General features: G+C 45.0%; 1 protein-coding gene across 1 annotated transcript in view; it reads right to left on the bottom strand.

Annotated features, from left to right (window-relative positions):
- The window catches only part of LOC106574841 (Krueppel-like factor 7), a 64122-nt gene extending 40754 nt beyond the window's left edge, over window positions 1–23368 (bottom strand). Inside the window, exon 1 of the mRNA XM_045698132.1 lies at window positions 22940–23368. Coding sequence (XP_045554088.1) covers window positions 22940–23041 — 102 coding nt within the window. The 5' untranslated portion in view covers window positions 23042–23368. The remainder of the gene's footprint in view (window positions 1–22939) is intronic.
- Window positions 23369–24754: the final 1386 nt, after the last annotated feature.

Here is a 24754-nt window from a genome sequence, read left to right as displayed (position 1 = left end):
GACCATCGCCAAGCAGCTTGGTGAGAAGGTGACAACATTTGGTGCGATTATTCGCAAATGGAAGAAACACAAAAGAACTGTCAATATCCCTCGGCCTGGGGCTCCATGCAAGATCTTACCTCGTGGGGTTGCAATGATCATGAGAACGGTGAGGAATCAGCCCAGAACTACATGGGAGGATCTTGTCAATGATCTCAAGGCAGCTGGGACCATAGTCACCAAGAAAACAATTGGTAACACACTACGCCGTGAAGGACTGAAATCCTGCAGCGCCCGCAAGGTCCCCCTGCTCAAGAATACATATACATGCCCGTCTGAAGTTTACCAATGAACATCTGAATGATTCAGAGGACAACTGGTGAAAGTGTTGTGGTCAGATGAGACCAAAATGGAGCTCTTTGGCATCAACTCAACTCGCCGTGTTTGGAGGAGGAGGAATGCTGCCTATGACCCCAAGAACACCATCTCCACCGTCAAACATGGAGGTGGAAACATTATGCTTTGGGGGTGTTTTTCTGCTAAGGGGACAGGACAACTTCACTGCATCAAAGGGACGATGGACGGGGCCATGTACCGTCAAATCTTGGGTGAGAACCTCCTTCCCTCAGCCAGGGCATTGAAAATGGGTTGTGGATGGGTATTCCAGCATGACAATGACCCAAAACACACGGCCAAGGCAACAAAGGAGTGGCTCAAGAAGAAGCACATTAAGGTCCTGGAGTGGCCTAGCCAGTCTCCAGACCTTAATCCCATAGAAAATCTGTGGAAGGAGCTGAAGGTTCGAGTTGCCAAACGTCAGCCTCGAAACCTTAATGACTTGGAGAAGAGCCCCATCCAATGTAAACCAATGGTACAGGGATCTTTTGTTACCCTATAGTTTGTTTCCACATTAGTCATGTAGCACAGCGGTCCCCAACCCCCGGGCCGCGGACCGGTACCGGGCCGCAGAGAAAGAATAAATAACTTACATTATTTCCGTTTTATTTATTATCTGAGTCTGAACGATATTTTATTTTGAAAAATGAACACGGAGCACAGACACCTTCTCTTATACACAGAAATAACATGGTTATCCCGAGGGAGATCGCTGGCCAGAGTGTTTGAATTACGAGAGCCACTGCAGAGATTTCTCTCAGAAAAAAAGTCACCGCTGGCAGCACATTTCAGTGACGAGGAATGGGTCGCAAAACTCGCTTACTTGTGCGACATATTCAACCTGCTCAATGAACTGTCTTCAAGTTGGCAGATAAAGTAGCTGCATTTAAAGCCAAACTGGATTTGTGGGGACGGTGCGTGAACAGAGGTATATTTGACATGTTTCAAACATTCGCGGGGATTTTGGAAGAGACTGAGCCTTCATTGTCCCAGCTGGTGCACGATCACCTGTCTTTGCTTTTAAAAGAGTTTGAGCGCTACTTCCCAACCACAAAAGACCCACGAACTGCCAAGGAATGGATCCGCGACCCATTTGTCAACAAACCAGGTGAATCCAGCATGTCTATGCAAGAAGAAGATCAAACTGCTGGAGATCGCAAATGACGGCGGCCTTAAAAGTATGTTTGAGACAACAACTCTGCCGGTGTTCTGGATTAAAGTCACGGCAGAATACCCTGAGATCGCCACAACAGCATTGAAAACCCTGTTGCCATTTCCGACATCCTATTTGTGTGAAGCGAGATTTTATGCAGTGACAGAAACCAAAACAAAATTACAGAGTAGACTGGACATAAGCAACACACTTCGGGTGTTATTGTCTCCCATTACCCCTAGATGGGACCGTCTCGTTGCAGAGAAACAAGCTCAGGGCTCCCACTGATTTAGCGTTATGGTGAGTTGTATTTTTCATGCACTTTATATTTGTTTTTGTGTTGTATCTTATTTTTAAGGCATGTTTAAACGTTACCATAGCGACCAGAGAGTGTTAGGGGGCAGAGAGGATGTTACTCATGTTATGTTGTTGGTGCGATGTTACGAGGACGCTGCTAATAAAGTTGCATACGAGTACACAGTGGATTCACGTGAAAATATTGTCTGACATTAAACCGGTCCGTGGCCCAAAAAAGGTTGGGGACCGCTGATGTAGCACACGACCTCATCTCAACCCAAACACAACCTTTCCCCAACTCACCTTTCTACGAGCCATATCTGGGCTAGTATTGCCTGTGTTCGTTCACCACTCACCGAGAGAGCGCCATTCACTTTGCAGAGATCAGTCACATGTGCTTGAGGGAGTGTTTGAATGAACGCTTTCCATAATGGACTGTGAGGTGTGCTTGATGTTGCCTGGTTGGTTGGAGCTATGGGGGACTGTTTAGAAGGAAAACACCAGCCCACAGTCCCTTGGCTGTGGGTTCACTGGTTGCACCAGTTCAGGCTTAAATCATTCAGACTAGTTGTGATTTAAGTGAACACATGGGACCTGCTCCACTAAACCTCATAGAGAGAGTGGTCCCAGCAGGCACCTGGGACCTGCTCCACTGAACCTCATAGAGAGAGTGGTCCCAGCAGACACATGGGACCTGCTACACTGAACCTCGTAGAGAGAGTGGTCCCAGCAGGCACCTGGGACCTGCTCCACTGAACCTCAGAGAGAGTGGTCCCAGCAGGCACCTGGGACCTGCTCCACTGAACCTCGTAGAGAGAGTGGTCCCAGCAGACACCTGGGACCTGCTCCACTGAACCTCGTAGAGAGAGTGGTCCCAGCAGACACCTGGGACCTGCTCCACTGAACCTCGTAGAGAGAGTGGTCCCAGCAAACACCTGGGACCTGTTCCACTGAACCTCATAGAGAGAGTGGTCCCAGCAGACACCTGGGACCTGTTCCACTGAACCTCATAGAGAGAGTGGTCCCAGCAGGCACCTGGGACCTGCTCCACTGAACCTCATAGAGAGAGTGGTCCCAGCAGACACCTGGGACCTGCTCCACTGAACCTCATAGAGAGAGTGGTCCCAGCAGACACCTGGGACCTGCTCCACTGAACCTCATAGAGAGAGTGGTCCCAGCAGGCACCTGGGACCTGCTCCACTGAACCTCGAAAAGAGAGTGGTCCCAGCAGGCACCTGGGACCTGCTCCACTGAACCTCGTAGAGAGAGTGGTCCCAGCAGACACCTGGGACCTGCTCCACTGAACCTCGTAGAGACATCATTATACACTAGGGCATGTAGAAGCATACAGGTAATAATGTACACAGATCACTGCCTTGCTATAGCACACACACACACACACACACACACACACACACACACACACACACACACACACACACACACACACACACACACACACACACACACACACACACACACACACACCAAAATTATTGATGGGCTCTCTTATAAAACACAGTCTGTTCCCTAAGGTATTCCCGGCAACATCACCGGGACTAAAATAGCTAGCGACCCAAATAACTCCCCTGTTGGAACTGTCTGAGGTGTCCAACGTTACACCAAAGCCATTTGTTTGACTGGGTAATTAATTCCCTCCTTTTTATAACCAAATGTTTATGGCCTATCTAGGCCAAGAGTGTACAGTAGTGGGCCAGGGAGAGGTGGGGGAGACAGTCTATTGTATATTGCCTGGGAGACAGAGACATAGACATACATTTGCTCTAAAATGGCTGCAGGACAGGAACTGATGTCACAAGATTACAGTAAATAGGATCAATTGCTTGAAGGATTTCCTCTTTGGCCAAATATAGGCCTTCTATAGTAGGTCTATACTGGTAGTGCATTGAGACAGACTAATAGTACTGATCAAAACCATGCCACTGATGTCAGAAGAAGGAATGACTTGCCCCAGGATTCATCAAATCACTGGGGGAAAAGATAGTCTGGAGACTAAATAGAGACCAGCCTAGCATTAGTTTCTGTAAAACCAGCCACCCTCCTCTCCTCCAATCCCAGCAGAGTTAGCCTGTAGCTGCTATTGTAACATAGGTGGTTTGGTGAACCACAATGTAACTGCCCGGGGTTCAAATCTAGGTCTGAACTTAGCCCTCTGAGCTGAAGCCTGGGCATTACTGCAGTACAGCTGATGGTGCATATTGTATTCCAGTAGCCTGCATTTCTCTGAGTGAGAGACAGCAGAGGGAGGACATTACATCGAGGTCCTGACACACACTGGCTGACTGGAGAGCGGCCAGGTCGTGTTGGAACTGAGGAAATGATTACTCAGAGCATATGGAAATACCGCTGGGTTTGCATATTGGGTCAGAGCTGAAGACACACAGGCCTACACACACACACACACACACACACACACACACACAGCTCTTATTGGGCAACTCAATACCACCACATCTTCAGCATCCTACAACAAACCTCTTCTCCGTGCCAAGACTACCCTGAACACCACATGATGGGTTACAACATCCCTAAAACGTAATGGCACACTTCTCTAATGAACATAATGGAACTCTCCACTTCACCCCATGCTAGGTTGGGGGGTTGAGAATGGAGCAGAAGACATTTCTGTTGTTCGCTGTAACATATCGACAATAAAGTTATATTCTACTCTAAACAACCATATGCGTTGGTTCTTCATCCCTGACAGTCCCTATTAGGGAGCCGTACGTCTGTGTGTCCTTGCTGTCGTCACCGTGGGGCTCTTCAGGCCTGTGATTGATGAGAGTGACATTAACAAACACAACCATCAGTGTTTACACTTGGTCAATGGTCCTTGTCTCTCCCTGTGTCTCCTTCCATCTATGAAGACACAGTAAAGGAAGCCAAGGTCACTTTACATTCTGAATCTAACTGCACTGTACACTCATGCGATCAGTCCCTTACTCTCTCATTCATCCCAATCTCCCTCACCATCATCCATGGGTAACTCTATATCCCAATCTCCTTCACCATCATCCATGGGTAACTCTATATCCCAATCTCCCTCACCATCATCCATGGGTAACTCTATATCCCAATCTCCCTCATCCATGGGTAACTCTATATCCCAGTCTCCCTCACCATCATCCATGGGTAACTCTATATCCCAATCTCCCTCATCCATAGGTAACTCTATATCCCAATCTCCCTCACCATCATCCATGGGTAACTCTATATCCCAATCTCCCTCACCATCATCCATGGGTAACTCTATATCCCAATCTCCCTCACCATCATCCATGGGTAACTCTATATCCCAATCTCCCTCACCGTCATCCATGGGTAACTCTATATCCCAATCTCCCTCATCCATGGGTAACTCTATATCCCAATCTCCCTCATCCATGGGTAACTCTATATCCCAATCTCCCTCATCCATGGGTAACTCTATATCCCAATCTCCCTCATCCATGGGTAACTCTATATCCCAATCTCCCTCACCATCATCCATGGGTAACTCTATATCCCAATCTCCCTCACCATCATCCATGGGTAACTCTATATCCCAATCTCCCTCACCGTCATCCATGGGTAAGTCTATATCCCAATCTCCCTCAACATCATCCATGGGTAACTCTATATCCCAATCTCCCTCATCCATGGGTAACTCTATATCCCAATCTCCCTCACCATCATCCATGGGTAACTCTATATCCCAATCTCCCTCACCGTCATCCATGGGTAACTCTATATCCCAATCTCCCTCACCGTCATCCATGGGTAACTCTATAGCCCAATCTCCCTCATCCATCATCCATGGGTAACTCTATATCCCAATCTCCCTCATCCATCATCCATGGGTAACTCTATATCCCAATCTCCCTCATCCATCATCCATGGGTAACTCTATATCCCAATCTCCCTCACCGTCATCCATGGGTAACTCTATATCCCAATCTCCCTCACCGTCATCCACGGGTAACTCTATATCCCAATCTCCCTCATCCATGGGTAACTCTATATCCCAATCTCCCTCACCGTCATCCATGGGTAACTCTATATCCCAATCTCCTTCACCATCATCCATGGGTAACTCTATATCCCAATCTCCCTCACCATCATCCATGGGTAACTCTATATCCCAATCTCCCTCACCATCATCCATGGGTAACTCTATATCCCAATCTCCCTCATCCATGGGTAACTCTATATCCCAATCTCCCTCACCATCATCCATGGGTAACTCTATATCCCAATCTCCCTCACCATCATCCATGGGTAACTCTATATCCCAATCTCCCTCACCGTCATCCATGGGTAAGTCTATATCCCAATCTCCCTCAACATCATCCATGGGTAACTCTATATCCCAATCTCCCTCATCCATGGGTAACTCTATATCCCAATCTCCCTCACCATCATCCATGGGTAACTCTATATCCCAATCTCCCTCACCGTCATCCATGGGTAACTCTATATCCCAATCTCCCTCACCGTCATCCATGGGTAACTCTATAGCCCAATCTCCCTCACCGTCATCCATGGGTAACTCTATATCCCAATCTCCCTCATCCATCATCCATGGGTAACTCTATATCCCAATCTCCCTCATCCATCATCCATGGGTAACTCTATATCCCAATCTCCCTCATCCATCATCCATGGGTAACTCTATATCCCAATCTCCCTCACCGTCATCCATGGGTAACTCTATATCCCAATCTCCCTCACCATCATCCATGGGTAACTCTATATCCCAATCTCCCTCACCGTCATCCATGGGTAACTCTATATCCCAATCTCCCTCACCGTCATCCATGGGTAACTCTATATCCCAATCTCCCTCATCCATGGGTAACTCTATATCCCAATCTCCCTCATCCATGGGTAACTCTATATCCCAATCTCCCTCATCCATGGGTAACTCTATATCCCAATCTCCCTCATCCATGGGTAACTCTATATCCCAATCTCCCTCACCATCATCCATGGGTAACTCTATATCCCAATCTCCCTCACCATCATCCATGGGTAACTCTATATCCCAATCTCCCTCACCGTCATCCATGGGTAAGTCTATATCCCAATCTCCCTCAACATCATCCATGGGTAACTCTATATCCCAATCTCCCTCATCCATGGGTAACTCTATATCCCAATCTCCCTCACCATCATCCATGGGTAACTCTATATCCCAATCTCCCTCACCGTCATCCATGGGTAACTCTATATCCCAATCTCCCTCACCGTCATCCATGGGTAACTCTATAGCCCAATCTCCCTCATCCATCATCCATGGGTAACTCTATAGCCCAATCTCCCTCATCCATCATCCATGGGTAACTCTATATCCCAATCTCCCTCATCCATCATCCATGGGTAACTCTATATCCCAATCTCCCTCATCCATCATCCATGGGTAACTCTATATCCCAATCTCCCTCACCGTCATCCATGGGTAACTCTATATCCCAATCTCCCTCACCGTCATCCATGGGTAACTCTATATCCCAATCTCCCTCACCGTCATCCATGGGTAACTCTATAGCCCAATCTCCCTCACCATCATCCACGGGTAACTCTATATCCCAATCTCCCTCATCCATGGGTAACTCTATATCCCAATCTCCCTCACCGTCATCCATGGGTAACTCTATATCCCAATCTCCCTCACCGTCATCCACGGGTAACTCTATATCCCAATCTCCCTCATCCATGGGTAACTCTATATCCCAATCTCCCTCACCGTCATCCATGGGTAACTCTATATCCCAATCTCCTTCACCATCATCCATGGGTAACTCTATATCCCAATCTCCCTCACCATCATCCATGGGTAACTCTATATCCCAATCTCCCTCACCATCATCCATGGGTAACTCTATATCCCAATCTCCCTCATCCATGGGTAACTCTATATCCCAATCTCCCTCACCATCATCCATGGGTAACTCTATATCCCAATCTCCCTCACCATCATCCATGGGTAACTCTATATCCCAATCTCCCTCACCGTCATCCATGGGTAAGTCTATATCCCAATCTCCCTCAACATCATCCATGGGTAACTCTATATCCCAATCTCCCTCATCCATGGGTAACTCTATATCCCAATCTCCCTCACCATCATCCATGGGTAACTCTATATCCCAATCTCCCTCACCGTCATCCATGGGTAACTCTATAGCCCAATCTCCCTCACCGTCATCCATGGGTAACTCTATAGCCCAATCTCCCTCACCATCATCCACGGGTAACTCTATATCCCAATCTCCCTCATCCATGGGTAACTCTATATCCCAATCTCCCTCACCGTCATCCATGGGTAACTCTATATCCCAATCTCCCTCACCGTCATCCACGGGTAACTCTATATCCCAATCTCCCTCATCCATGGGTAACTCTATATCCCAATCTCCCTCACCGTCATCCATGGGTAACTCTATATCCCAATCTCCCTCACCGTCATCCACGGGTAACTCTATATCCCAATCTCCCTCATCCATGGGTAACTCTATATCCCAATCTCCCTCACCGTCATCCATGGGTAACTCTATATCCCAATCTCCCTCATCCATGGGTAACTCTATATCCCAATCTCCCTCATCCATGGGTAACTCTATATCCCAATCTCCCTCACCGTCATCCATGGGTAACTCTATATCCCAATCTCCCTCACCGTCATCCACGGGTAACTCTATATCCCAATCTCCCTCATCCATGGGTAACTCTATATCCCAATCTCCCTCACCGTCATCCATGGGTAACTCTATATCCCAATCTCCTTCACCATCATCCATGGGTAACTCTATATCCCAATCTCCCTCACCATCATCCATGGGTAACTCTATATCCCAATCTCCCTCACCATCATCCATGGGTAACTCTATATCCCAATCTCCCTCACCATCATCCATGGGTAACTCTATATCCCAATCTCCCTCATCCATGGGTAACTCTATATCCCAATCTCCCTCACCATCATCCATGGGTAACTCTATATCCCAATCTCCCTCACCATCATCCATGGGTAACTCTATATCCCAATCTCCCTCACCGTCATCCATGGGTAAGTCTATATCCCAATCTCCCTCACCGTCATCCATGGGTAAGTCTATATCCCAATCTCCCTCAACATCATCCATGGGTAACTCTATATCCCAATCTCCCTCATCCATGGGTAACTCTATATCCCAATCTCCCTCACCATCATCCATGGGTAACTCTATATCCCAATCTCCCTCACCGTCATCCATGGGTAACTCTATATCCCAATCTCCCTCACCGTCATCCATGGGTAACTCTATAGCCCAATCTCCCTCACCATCATCCACGGGTAACTCTATATCCCAATCTCCCTCATCCATGGGTAACTCTATATCCCAATCTCCCTCACCGTCATCCATGGGTAACTCTATATCCCAATCTCCCTCACCGTCATCCACGGGTAACTCTATATCCCAATCTCCCTCATCCATGGGTAACTCTATATCCCAATCTCCCTCACCGTCATCCATGGGTAACTCTATATCCCAATCTCCCTCACCGTCATCCACGGGTAACTCTATATCCCAATCTCCCTCATCCATGGGTAACTCTATATCCCAATCTCCCTCACCGTCATCCATGGGTAACTCTATATCCCAATCTCCCTCATCCATGGGTAACTCTATATCCCAATCTCCCTCATCCATGGGTAACTCTATATCCCAATCTCCCTCATCCATGCTAACTCTATATCCCATCTCCCTCACCGTCATCCATGGGTAACTCTATATCCCAATCTCCCTCACCATCATCCATGGGTAACTCTATATCCCAATCTCCTCTCATCCATGGGTAACTCTATATCCCAATCTCCCTCATCCATGGGTAACTCTATATCCCAATCTCCCTCACCATCATCCATGGGTAACTCTATATCCCAATCTCCCTCACCATCATCCATGGGTAACTCTATATCCCAATCTCCCTCACCGTCATCCATGGGTAAGTCTATATCCCAATCTCCCTCACCGTCATCCATGGGTAAGTCTATATCCCAATCTCCCTCAACATCATCCATGGGTAACTCTATATCCCAATCTCCCTCATCCATGGGTAACTCTATATCCCAATCTCCCTCACCATCATCCATGGGTAACTCTATATCCCAATCTCCCTCACCGTCATCCATGGGTAACTCTATATCCCAATCTCCCTCACCGTCATCCATGGGTAACTCTATAGCCCAATCTCCCTCACCATCATCCACGGGTAACTCTATATCCCAATCTCCCTCATCCATGGGTAACTCTATATCCCAATCTCCCTCACCGTCATCCATGGGTAACTCTATATCCCAATCTCCCTCACCGTCATCCACGGGTAACTCTATATCCCAATCTCCCTCATCCATGGGTAACTCTATATCCCAATCTCCCTCACCGTCATCCATGGGTAACTCTATATCCCAATCTCCCTCACCGTCATCCACGGGTAACTCTATATCCCAATCTCCCTCATCCATGGGTAACTCTATATCCCAATCTCCCTCACCGTCATCCATGGGTAACTCTATATCCCAATCTCCCTCATCCATGGGTAACTCTATATCCCAATCTCCCTCATCCATGGGTAACTCTATATCCCAATCTCCCTCATCCATGCTAACTCTATATCCCATCTCCCTCACTGTCATCCATGGGTAACTCTATAGCCCAATCTCCCTCACCGTCATCCATGGGTAACTACCAATATGACAGAGGCTGAACCGTGCCTAAGCCACAGACGTTTATCCTGCACTACGTTCCTGTCTGTAAGGCTTCCCCATTCTGTTTCTGGGTGCATCTGAAAGGGCATCCTTTTTCATATATTGTGCACTACTTCTGATCTAAAGTGCACTACTGTTTAACTCTCTCCTTCCATGTCCCAGTAAAGGACTCTTTGGCTGTTACTAGATGTCAACCCTTGCTTCCTCCATCCTTGTTTCCTCCATTCCTCTCCTCTCTCTCAAAGAGCATAGGAGGAGGAGATTAGAGGGCAGGGTCCTGGGATCCTCTCCTCCAATCCACTTTACCAGAAAGGTGAGGAACGGAATAAACGAGGATGGAGAAAACAGATTTGACATCTCCCTTCTCTAGACCTCGATGTTCCATGGGTAGGTGGGATTATCGTTGCAGACTAAACAAACAAATGATCCGAAGCCTGCCTGGTGCTCGGTGCCGGCTGCTTAGCAACAGGTGTTGCTAGACTGGAGAGATCTGAGGTTGATTTTGTGTTTGGTTGTCAACAGCGGTTGATCATTGATTTGGCATGTTTGGACACCTTCCATTGACGTTTGTCTGGGGTAAAAGGTTATAGAGGAATAGGGCAGACAAGTCAAGTACCATGTATCCTTGGTACACTGTGTTCAGTTGGAACAAAACTCCATGGTCTTAGATAACAACAACGGTGAACCTTCTCAGTCTTCCAGTTCCTCACCGATGCTGAGTGTGTGAGAGAGAGACAGGGAGAGAGAACGAATCAGAGACAGGCAGTCAGACAGGCAGACAAACAGGCAGGCAGGAAGACAGGCAGGCAGGCAGGAAGACAGGCCGAGACCGAGAGAGGATAGAAGAATTGCCAAAATGCCAAATTTGAAGGACATGTCGGAAATGTCTGAGCCCTCTCTCTCTCACTCTCTCTGGTTGCAATGCCAGGATGAATTGCGACGAGGCATGTCGGATCACTCTAAAGCACTGTAACAGCTTCCCATCTCCACTCAAATGATGTGAAAGTCATTGCCTGGCCATGTGTGAGTCTGGTGTGAGAATAAATGACTGGCTCCCTCTCCTCACTGTTAATCAAATCCCCCCAGGGCAGGGTTGCCAGATATGCTCGACGTGCTCGTCCAGCGCGGAGATGACAGAACCCATACATAAAGATGTGCTTTCCCTCCCCTTTTCTCCTCCTCCTCATCCCCTCTTCCCCCCTCTCCTCTCATCGTCTCTCCAAGCGGGTGCTACTGACGTGACAGTCACTCCTCCGAACGAGACGAGCCAGACAAATGAATGCATCGTCTCCTCCCTCCATCCTCTTCTTTACTTCATCAACACTCCAGCTCTCCGTCGCCTCCTTTTCAATGCATCACCCACCCATCACTCGCAATCATCTTCTCGCTTGTTGAATGACGAGCTCACCTCTTGGAGGAGCAGGCAGAGTGCATTGTGGTCCGATCACTTAAAAGATGTGTTCTGAGGTCAAAGGGTGACAGGCAGACACACACACACACACACACACACACACACAAGCTCGCACACACACACACACACAAAATGATGATTATGAAATTATTCACAGTGGAGTGCTTGAATGCCCGTTGAATAATGAGGGCTTGCTTTTAGCAACAGTCTTCTAAAATGTTTGTATGCATATCAATTTTCTCCCTGACAGTGCAATAGGAATCTCATTAAGAATCTTCTTGCTGTCAGTCATTGTATCTGGTCTGAATTGCACTCTGAACTCTATTGTTCAATGTTAGATACGTTAGATTAGCCTGGTGGTCCAGTCTGTGTTAGTTTCTATACATTAGATTAGCCTGGTGGTCCAGTCTGTGTTAGTTTCTATACATTATATTAGCCTGGTGGTCCAGTCTGTGTTAGTTTCTATACATTATATTAGCCTGGTGGTCCAGTCTGTGTTAGTTTCTATACATTATATTAGCCTGGTGTTCCAGTCTGTGTTAGTTTATATACATTGTATTAGCCTGGTGTTCCAGTCTGTGTTAGTTTCTATACATTATATTAGCCTGGTGGTCCAGTCTGTGTTAGTTTCTATACATTATATTAGCCTGGTGGTCCAGTCTGTGTTAGTTTCTATACATTAGATTAGCCTGGTGTTCCAGTCTGTGTTAGTTTATATACATTGTATTAGCCTGGTGTTCCAGTCTGTGTTAGTTTATATACATTCTATTAGCCTGGTGGTCCAGTCTGTGTTAGTTTCTATACATTAGATTAGCCTGGTGTTCCAGTCTATATTAGTTTATATACATTAGATTAGCCTGGTGGTCCAGTCTATATTAGTTTATATACATTATATTAGCCTGGTGGTCCAGTCTGTGTTAGTTTCTATACATTATATTAGCCTGGTGTTCCAGTCTGTGTTAGTTTATATACATTATATTAGCCTGGTGGTCCAGTCTGTGTTAGTTTATATACATTGTATTAGCCTGGTGGTCCAGTCTGTGTTAGTTTCTATACATTATATTAGCCTGGTGTTCCAGTCTGTGTTAGTTTATATACATTATATTAGCCTGGTGGTCCAGTCTGTGTTAGTTTCTATACATTATATTAGCCTGGTGTTCCAGTCTGTTAGTTTATATACGTTATATTAGCCTGGTGTTCCAGTCTGTGTTAGTTTATATACATTAGATTAGCCTGGTGTTCCAGTCTGTGTTATATACATTATATTAGCCTGGTGGTCCAGTCTGTGTTAGTTTATATACATTATATTAGCCTGGTGGTCGAGTCTGTGTTAGTTTATATACATTAGATTAGCCTGGTGTTCCAGTCTATATTAGTTTATATACATTATATTAGCCTGGTGATCCAGTCTATATTAGTTTATATACATTATATTAGCCTGGTGTTCCAGTCTGTGTTATATACATTATATTAGCCTGCTGTGTTATATACATTATATTAGCCTGGTGTTCCAGTCTGTGTTATATACATTATATTAGCCTGGTGTTCCAGTCTGTGTTATATACATTATATTAGCCTGGTGTTCCAGTCTGTGTTATATACATTATATTAGCCTGGTGGTCCAGTCTGTGTTAGTTTCTATACATTATATTAGCCTGGTGGTCGAGTCTGTGTTATATACATTATATTTGCCTGGTGGTTCAGTCTGTGTTAGTTTATATACATTATATTAGCCTGGTGTTCCAGTCTGTGTTATACATTATATTAGCCTGGTGTTCCCGTCTGTGTTATATACATTATATTAGCCTGGTGTTCCAGTCTATATTAGTTTATATACATTATATTAGCCTGGTGATCCAGTCTGTGTTAGTTTATATACATTATATTAGCCTGGTGGTCCAGTCTGTGTTAGTTTATATACATTGTATTAGCCTGGTGTTCCAGTCTGTGTTAGTTTCTATACATTATATTAGCCTGGTGGTCCAGTCTGTGTTAGTTTATATACATTATATTAGCCTGGTGGTCCAGTCTGTGTTATATACATTATATTAGCCTGGTGTTCCAGTCTGTGTTAGGTTTAGATACATTATATTAGCCTGGTGTTCCAGTCTGTGTTAGTTTCTATACATTATATTAGCCTGGTGTTCCAGTCTGTGTTAGTTTCTATACATTATATTAGCCTGGTGGTCGAGTCTGTTAGTTTATATACATTATATTAGCCTGGTGTTCCAGTCTGTGTTAGTTTATATACATTATATTAGCCTGGTGGTCCAGTCTGTGTTAGTTTCTATACATTATATTAGCCTGGTGGTCCAGTCTGTGTTAGTTTATATACATTGTATTAGCCTGGTGTTCCAGTCTGTGTTAGTTTCTATACATTGTATTAGCCTGGTGTTCCAGTCTGTGTTAGTTTCTATACATTAGACTAGCCTGGTGGTCCAGTCTGTGTTAGTTTATATACATTAGATTAGCCTGGTGGTCCAGTCTGTGTTAGTTTATATACATTATATTAGCCTGGTGGTCCAGTCTGTGTTAGTTTCTATACATTATATTAGCCTGGTGTTCCAGTCTGTTAGTTTATATATGTTATATTAGCCTGGTGATCCAGTCTGTGTTAGTTTATATACATTAGATTAGCCTGGTGTTCCAGTCTGTGTTATATACATTATATTAGCCTGGTGGTCCAGTCTGTGTTAGTTTATATACATTATATTAGCCTGGTGTTCCAGTCTATATTAGTTTATATACATTATATTAGCCTGGTGTTCCAGTCTATATTAGTTTCTATACATTATATTAGCCTGGTGTTCCAGTCTGTGTTAGTTTCTATACATTAGACTAGCCTGGTGGTCCAGTCTGTGTTAGTTTCTATACATTAGATTAGCCTGGTGGTCGAGTCTGTTAGTTTATATACATTATATTAGCCTGGTGGTCCAGTCTGTGTTAGTTTCTATACATTAGATTAGCCTGGTGGTCCAGTCTGTGTTAGTTTCTATACATTAGATTAGCCTGGTGGTCGAGTCTGTTAGTTTATATACATTATATTAGCCTGGTGGTCCAGTCTGTGTTAGTTTCTATACATTAGATTAGCCTGGTGTTCCAGTCTGTGTTAGTTTCTATACATTATATTAGCCTGGTGGTCCAGTCTGTGTTAGTTTATATACATTATATTAGCCTGGTGGTCCAGTCTGTGTTAGTTTATATACATTATATTAGCCTGGTGTTCCAGTCTGTGTTAGTTTATATACATTATATTAGCCTGGTGGTCCAGTCTGTGTTAGTTTATATACATTATATTAGCCTGGTGGTCCAGTCTGTGTTAGTTTCTATACATTATATTAGCCTGGTGATCCAGTCTGTGTTAGTTTATATACATTATATTAGCCTGGTGGTCGAGTCTGTTAGTTTATATACATTATATTAGCCTGGTGATCCAGTCTGTTAGTTTCTATACATTATATTAGCCTGGTGGTCCAGTCTGTGTTAGATTTAGATACATTATATTAGCCTGGTGGTCCAGTCTGTGTTAGGTTTATATACATTATATTAGCCTGGTGTTCCAGTCTGTGTTAGTTTCTATACATTATATTAGCCTGGTGGTCCAGTCTGTGTTAGGTTTAGATACATTATATTAGCCTGGTGGTCCAGTCTGTGTTAGTTTATATACATTATATTAGCCTGGTGGTCGAGTCTGTTAGTTTCTATACATTATATTAGCCTGGTGGTCCAGTCTGTGTTAGGTTTAGATACATTAGATTAGCCTGGTGGTCCAGTCTGTGTTAGGTTTAGCCAGCTCCTCTCTGTCAATTCATTGTCATGCCAGTGTATGGTCTGACGACGATACAAGAGTTAGAAACAGCAAATAGAACAGAATATAACTTTATTAGACTTAGCTACAGCAAATAGAATATAACTGTATTAGACTTAGCTACAGCAGATAGAATAGAACTTCATTAGTCCATCTGAGATGGAAATTCTTTTTTTACTCTGCTCCAGGCCCCTTAAGCCTATTTCCTCTTGAATTCTGTCCTCCTGTTTTCTAAGAAATGGCCGCTCAGTCATAAGATAGTGGCTCCTGAGTACTGTGTAACGCCCTCCTGAGAAATGGCGCTCAACCACATGAAGCTCCCTTTCATAAACCGTGTGTCATGAGTGAAGTTAGCTCAGGACAATCTCTGTCCTCTCCATCCTCTCTCCATCCACATGATGATTATCTATTGGATTCCTGTGATTGGAACAAAGCTTTGCTCACCAAACTTTTTCTTCTTGACGATTCCTTTGAGATGGTTTGATAGAATTGGTATTACGTTGCTTCATTACTTTGAAATGTAGAGATCTGGATCATATCAGATGACGATAGTGATTTATCATACAAGTTACTGCACGTCTGACAATATTTCAGGGTTTTCTCACTACGAATGGGGAAATTAATGAAGAATGTATGGAAAAATACTATAATTGAATAGAATGAATGCTTCCATAAGTGAATGGCTGAATTGAAGACTGCTCCTATACCAGTAACCTATCAGCATCAGAACAGAATCCGCGAGGAAACATGGCCCTTCTAGAGAGGACTGCAGGCTTGGTGGTGAAGACAGAAATAGAATAAGCTAGAGAGGACTGCAGGCTTGGTGGTGAAGACAGAAATAGAATAAGCTAGAGAGGACTGCAGGCTTGGTGGTGAAGACAGAAATAGAATAAGCTAGAGAGGACTGCAGGCTTGGTGGTGAAGACAGACATAGAATAAGCTAGAGAGGACTGCAGGCTTGGTGGTGAAGACAGACATAGAATAAGTTAGAGAGGACTGCTGGCTTGGTGGTGAAGACAGACATAGAATAAGCTAGAGAGGACTGCAGGCTTGGTGGTGAAGACAGACATAGAATAAGCTAGAGAGGACTGCAGGCTTGGTGGTGAAGACAGATATAGAATAAGTTAGAGAGGACTGCTGGCTTGGTGGTGAAGACAGACATAGAATAAGCTAGAGAGGACTGCAGGCTTGGTGGTGAAGACAGACATAGAATAAGCTAGAGAGGACTGCAGGCTTGGTGGTGAAGACAGAAATAGAATAAGCTAGAGAGGACTGCAGGCTTGGTGGTGAAGACAGACATAGAATAAGCTAGAGAGGACTGCAGGCTTGGTGGTGAAGACAGACATAGAATAAGCTAGAGAGGACTGCAGGCTTGGTGGTGAAGACAGATATAGAATAAGCTAGAGAGGACTGCAGGCTTGGTGGTGAAGACAGACATAGAATAAGCTAGAGAGGACTGCAGGCTTGGTGGTGAAGACAGATATAGAATAAGTTAGAGAGGACTGCAGGCTTGGTGGTGAAGACAGACATAGAATAAGCTAGAGAGGACTGCAGGCTTGGTGGTGAAGACAGACATAGAATAAGCTAGAGAGGACTGCAGGCTTGGTGGTGAAGACAGATATAGAATAAGCTAGAGAGGACTGCAGGCTTGGTGGTGAAGACAGACATAGAATAAGCTAGAGAGGACTGCAGGCTTGGTGGTGAAGACAGACATAGAATAAGCTAGAGAGGACTGCAGGCTTGGTGGTGAAGACAGACATAGAATAAGCTAGAGAGGACTGCAGGCTTGGTGGTGAAGACAGATATAGAATAAGTTAGAGAGGACTGCAGGCTTGGTGGTGAAGACAGACATAGAATAAGCTAGAGAGGACTGCAGGCTTGGTGGTGAAGACAGACATAGAATAAGCTAGAGAGGACTGCTGGCTTGGTGGTGAAGACAGACATAGAATAAGTTAGAGAGGACTGCAGGCTTGGTGGTGAAGACAGAAATAGAATAAGCTAGAGAGGACTGCAGGCTTGGTGGTGAAGACAGAAATAGAATAAGCTAGAGAGGACTGCTGGCTTGGTGGTGAAGACAGAAATAGAATAAGCTAGAGAGGACTGAAGGCTTGGTGGTGAAGACAGAAATAGAAAAAGCTAGAGAGGACTGCAGGCTTGGTGGTGAAGACAGAAATAGAATAAGCTAGAGAGGACTGCTGGCTTGGTGGTGAAGACAGAAATAGAATAAACTAGAGAGGACTGCTGGCTTGGTGGTGAAGACAGAAATAGAATAAGCTAGAGAAGACTGCTGGCTTGGTGGTGAAGACAGAAATAGAATAAGCTAGAGAGGACTGCTGGCTTGGTGGTGAAGACAGAAATAGAATAAGCTAGAGAGGACTGCTGGCTTGGTGGTGAAGACAGAAATAGAATAAGCTAGAGAAGACTGCTGGCTTGGTGGTGAAGGCAGAAATAGAATAAGCTAGAGAGGACTGCTGGCTTGGTGGTGAAGACAGAAATAAAATAAGCTAGAGAGGACTGCTGGCTTGGTGGTGAAGACAGAAATAGAATAAGCTAGAGAAGACTGCAGGCTTGGTGGTGAAGACAGAAATAGAATAAGCTAGATATATCCTGTATCTCCCATACAGAACATGCACTCACAACCCACTGGAGCTTATCAGAAACACAGCAGTCTCAGAGGTCATGTCCTCACACATGTGTGTGTGTGTGTTTTTGTGTATGTGTGTGTGTGTGTGTGTGTGGCGTGTGCGTATACACACGTCCTCTTACACACTAACCAGAGTGTTGCCGTCTGGCAATCCCATTGGGAGTTCATTCTTCATTTCATATGAACGAGCTAAGGAGGTGGGAAGGAGGGAGAAAGGGAAGGAGAGAGGGAGGGAAGGAGAGAGGGAGAGTTTAAGTGCTCTCCTCCAGTCTGCATGCTGTGTGAGAAAGCAGCTGGGGCCCTACTGAGGATTACCACACACACACACACACACACACACACACACACACACACACACACACACACACACACGGTCAGGTTAACACTAGAGATACTCCGGGGCAGATTCCCTGGTCAGTCAAAGGGAAAGCCGGTCAGTCAGTCCAGCTCCATGCTTTTCTTTGACTCTCTATATCTCTACATCTTTCTATCTATCCATCTATCTGCTCCTGCAGGCTTGGCCCAGTGGACTGTGAAATGTGAAACCCTGCAGTAGCAAATGTGCATGCTTGGCACTTCACTCCTCTATCTCACTGTCCTCCTCTCTCTTCTCTCCTTTCCACCTCTCCTCTCCCATCCTCTTCTTGCCTCTACTCTTTCTCCTCCTCTCCTTGCTCCTACTCTCTCTCCTATCCTCCTCTCCTTTCTCCTTCTTACCTGTACTCCCTCTCCTCCTATACTCTCCAGTCCTCTCCTCCCCTCTTGTCTTCTCTCCTCTCCTCTTCTCGTTTTTTCTCTCCTCTCCTTTCCTCTTCTCGTTTTTTCTCTCCTCTCCTTGCTTCTACTCTCTCTCCTTGCTTCTACTCTCTCTCCTTGCTTCTACTCTCTCTCCTATCCTGTTCTGTTCTCTTCTCGTTTCTCCTCTCGTTTCTCCCCTCTCCTCCTGCCCTCTCCTCCTATCCTCACTCCTCTTTCTTCTACTCTCTCCTCTCCTTTCCTTTCCTTTCCTGTTCTGTTCTCTTCTCGTTTCTCCTCTCGTTTCTCCCCTCTCCTCCTGCCCTCTCCTCCTATCCTCACTCCTCTTTCTTCTACTCTCTCCTCTCCTTTCCTTTCCTGTTCTGTTCTCTTCTCGTTTCTCCTCTCGTTTCTCCCCTCTGCTTTCTTCTCCTATCCTCACTCCTCTTTCTTCTACTCTCTCCTCCTATTCTCTCCACTCTTTTTCCATCCTCTCCTCTCCTTTCCTGTTCTCTTCTCGTTTCTCCTCTCCTCCCCTCCCTCCCCTTTTCCCTCTGCTTTATTCTCCTGCCCTCTCCTCATCTCCTCGCGCTCCCTCTCCTCTTGCTCTCGCTCTCCCTCCCCTCTTTATCATCAACCACCACTGCTGCCTGCCAGGTTGCTGGAGATCTCCACACACACACACACACACACACACACACACACACACACACACACACACACACACACGCTATATCCCTTTCCCTCCATTTAGAAACCAACCACATCTCTGATATGGTAGAGTGATATTCAGCCATGTTGCCTGAGTACTGACTAGACATCCCTTACTGTGAGTGAACCCTGAAGGACAGAGTGAGTGTGTTGGAGGACAGACAGACTGTGTCTGTAGGTCAATGTCAGCCAGCCCTTGTGTTGTGGCTGTAGTATTACAGTGTAGCCATGGGGGGTCCATGTGATGTGGCCAGTGATAATTCTACATCTACCAACTGGGTATACAGGGAATAACAAAACACTCTGCAAATTCTATCAGGGCAGCTGGTCTGTCAGTCATGTGACAAAATAGGCAATGTGCTCCTACTCGGGTTATGGTTGGGTGCTGAATCTGTTTATTGTATTGTGCATCCTATTCATGTTCTATGGTCGGGCAGTCTCACCTCGTGTAGGCCTAGCAGCTGATGCCATAACCATCTGATTGATGCCCTGTAGACAGGGAGGAGGGAACACCACGACAATGACAGTGGTGACTAACATGCGGTGCCCTTTAAAACCAACGTTCTATCACAGCATCACTTAAAGCATCACATCTCTACTGTGGGCCACAGCATTAAGACAACATTGTTCCATGTGTCAGACAGAGTTTTATGTGTTTTATACAGGCAATATTTCTCCATGGAGGTGGACAATGCCAGTCGCATGTCCCTGAGTGGCTGCCGTCAAGTAAACAGGTCTGTTATAATGACTTATCTGGTCTGGGGATGTCAACTCGAGACCTTGAGACATTTTTCATTCACTCACACAAACATCTAGGAAATATTGCTAGCATATATATTGTAAGTACAATAGGCTGTGTCTCTAGAGTACAACATCTTGAAACTGCACTAGGCCTATGTCAGCCTGGATTTGCCATTAATTCTACCAGATTGTTGAAAGGTTTTATTCCCCTAGGCCAGGATTCTACCAGATTGATGAGAGGTTTTATTCTCCAGGCCAGGATTCTACCATATTGATGAGAGGTTTTATTCTCCAGGCTAGTATTCTACCAGATTGATGAGAGGTTTTATTCTCCAGGCTAGTATTCTACCAGATTGATGAGGTTTTATTCTCCAGGCCAGGATTCTACCATATTGATGAGAGGTTTTATTCTCCAGGCTAGTATTCTACCAGATTGATGAGAGGTTTTATTCTCCAGGCTAGTATTCTACCAGATTGATGAGAGATTTTATTCTCCAGGCCAGGATTCTACCAGATTGATGAGAGGTTTTATTCTCCAGGCCAGGATTCTACCAGATTGATGAGAGGTTTTATTCTCCAGGCTAGTATTCTACCAGATTGATGAGGTTTTATTCTCCAGGCTAGTATTCTACCAGATTGATGAGAGGTTTTATTCTCCAGGCTAGGATTCTACCATATTGATGAGAGGTTTTATTCTCCAGGCTAGTATTCTACCAGATTGATGAGAGGTTTTATTCTCCAGGCCAGGATTCTACCATATTGATGAGAGGTTTTATTCTCCAGGCCAGGATTCTACCATATTGATGAGAGGTTTTATTCTCCAGGCTAGTATTCTACCAGATTGATGAGAGGTTTTATTCTCCAGGCTAGTATTCTACCAGATTGATGAGGTTTTATTCTCCAGGCCAGGGCAGAGCCATGTCAGTAATACAGTAATATGACATTTATCAATGGTTACATAGTCTTTCAACTGACTGCAGTAATATCTGGTGTGTGACTGGACAGTGATCTTGAGTTAGTCTGGATGTTTGAGTGGCTGACAGCGGGAAGCCAATTAAGAAGGTGACTAGAGAGGGTAGAGCCATGGTCATGGACCACTGACTGACCACTAGCCTTCCTTTACACACAAGAACTCTACTGGCACAAGTAGCCCGCACCAAATTACCATGCACTGCTGTTGCCTGCAGCCCAGCGATGCTGGTGGCGAAAATGATCATCCCAAACCGCTTCCATCAGTGCAGGTGGATGGCATGCCGCATGGCAACCGCGTGGTTCTTTAAATGCCTTTACACGCACCGCGTAAAACAAGAAACATCGAGACTTTATGCATATAGAGAAAACTGAACGTGTAAATGTTGTCTTGCTTGCATAGTAAGTGAAACAGTTTACTTCCCACCAGACCAGAGTTGAATAACGCCTGCAGTCCTACGGAGAGTAGAGCAGTACGTTGGTTTCACCATGTGTCCCCCGGCGTTACATTTCACGACAGTTTTTATTAGCACAGGCTCTATGACACAATGTGACTCGGAAACCCCGAGGCTTGACTCCTGGACCATATCATTCCCTCATTATAATCCCCCTCTTACTATTCCCCATTTCCACAGCATCTTGTAAAAAGACCACTTGCTTATCTCGAACGGCAACCCTATACATCTGCGTTAATACATTATGCATTTGAATGGGGAACCTCCTCGCCTCATGCCGCCGAGGGTTTCAAAACAAGTAATCCGACGGAAGCAGATGTATTATTTATGTACAAAGCACAGTTTTTATTATTCAGAGATCTACATCTTCCCTGTCGAAATTATGACTGCTTTTCCCTAATTGCTTTTGACAGCTGAGACCATGCGCACCGGTGAAGGATACATTAACGGCAGCGAATAACAACCTGCGCTCGGCTCAACACAGAACAGCACTCCGCTGGTATGATCTAATATCATAACACAATCATACTTGGTACGAGTTAACATTGCGACACTGTTCATATTAGACCACATGCTTCAAGTTAATCACACAGGGTCATATTCTTAACAATAGCGTAACAATACATCGGTGCAGATTTAATTGCCTAGTATGAAGATTTAATTGCAATAGCGCAGGTTTCCTTTCATAGACTCATCTATTTGACAAGTTACTCTTACATTTAGGCTATAGTACCTCTCTCTCTCTGAACTTGTGATGCAAGGGATTGGAGGAAAGTTGACACCTATGTCAGTGATTCGAGCGCACTTCGGTGGCTTTGCCAAACCACCATCAGCAATATAGCTACAGTTAACGATTGATATAGCTAACGATTGAAACTCTATAGTCACCTGCTGCCAGTTCTCCTCCAGCGAAGGCATCGCAGAGAAGTAGCCGGTGTCATGCACGAGCTGGAGTTCCTGAAAAATACCGTGATTCGCCAAAACGTCCATGATGATGCTCTGTGTGCGGAGCGCAGAAAGGAGACTGTTCCACGAAAAAAAGGAATCCGGCTGTGTCTAATCAAATGTCCAAATCCACGTTCATGCCAGTCCTATCAGGAAATATAATAATGCACAGAAAGAAACAAACAGATCCGAAAGAAGGAAATATGTAGTTTCACTATTTGCTGGAGACTCTAATGAACTAGTTTAGACTTGGTGAGAGACGCACACTTGCAGAGATGATGGAGGCTCCATGTGTATCCGTAGGCTATTGCCAGGTAGTAACCTTGCTCATCCCCACTACGCTTTTCCCCAGCGCTCCGCTTCTGTAGGAAAATGTTCGGGCAGGATGGTAGTAGGCTACAGGCATCGCAAGACAAACGGGGAGGAGAGTAGCGAGTGGAGGGGCGTGTACATACTGTCAATCAACTTCGTGCGTGGCCATATAAGGTAAATTGCTTTGACGATCCCGCCAACGGGGTGATTTGACAGGTTAAGGTGTGTAAAGAGGAGCATATATGCAAATAATTGGATCTCAATAGGCTCTCCTTCCCTGTCACTCAAGCCATATAGGTTTGAAAGGTGAGCTATTTATCCGAAGCTAAATAGACATGTAAGCGGCTCATCTTGGACTGTCTACTAAAATAAGTTAGAGCACCAACATCTAGTCGTTTTCGTGTGCTCCTCGAATAGACTGGGAAACCAGGCTATATTCGGTTATAGACCTACACATTAACCATATACTCTACGTATGACTAAAGTAGTAGACCAAAGAATTTAGAAAGACAAACACAGACCTTGGAGCTTTGAAGGCACCAGGTCACCCGTGATACAAGTCAGTATTCGACATCCATCCAAGTCCGGAAATGACGTGGAAAAAGGCCATTAGGGGCAATTGTGAGCGCTGTTACCTTTTAAGTAGGTTTCGTTTTGTTTGGGTGTTGGGGATGGGGGTGTAAGCATCTGCTACTGTTACAGAAAGTTGAATGTTTGAATCCAGTGATAAAAGTAATTTTTGAGACTTGTTTTAAGCCTGTCCCAAACCTTAACCCTTACATTAACCGTTTGGAGTTAATGACTAACATCCCTCTAGTGCAAAAGGTTGCATGTTCGAATCCATTGATAGAAACTTGTTTTTGAGATTTTAGTTTTAAGCCTATCTCAGACCTTAACCATTCAGAGTTCATGTCTAACCTTAACCACTTCAAAATTGTGCGTTTGGAACAACTTCAAAATGATGAAAGTCTAATTGTGACGTGAGACTGTGAGAGTTTGTTGAAGGAACCAACATTGTGCAGTACATGTAGGATATACCTTGTGTCTTTCCCATTTGGGGCCACCAATTTACACAAGGCCCATTATGTGAGGTAAACAGGATATAGTGTATATAACAGTATCCTTCAGTGCAATGATGTTGTTGGAATACGCCTCAAAGTTTGTGAATGGAACTTAACTCTCGTCTGACAATAGACTACCATTGCATGTTAGGGGTGCTTGTCACTATGACCTCTTCTGAAAGAGGATGTGAAGGAAGACTCCCCACGTGAGAATTAGCTCAACCTTTCACCCCCAGACCCTACATTTTCTTAAAGTCTATGTAGACAAGATTGTTGGCATCTTACTTAAAAGTCCTGCTGAGACTGAGGCTGTCCTAATATGGACACCGTAATGCAAACATACAGTACCAGTCAAATGTTTGGACACACCTACTCATCCAGGGGG

The sequence above is a fragment of the Salmo salar genome, chromosome ssa16, assembly GCF_905237065.1.
Source record: "Salmo salar chromosome ssa16, Ssal_v3.1, whole genome shotgun sequence".
Lineage (NCBI taxonomy): Eukaryota > Metazoa > Chordata > Actinopteri > Salmoniformes > Salmonidae > Salmo > Salmo salar.
The sequence above is the reverse complement of the archived record's forward strand: the minus strand, read 5'-3'. Positions and strand labels throughout refer to the sequence as shown.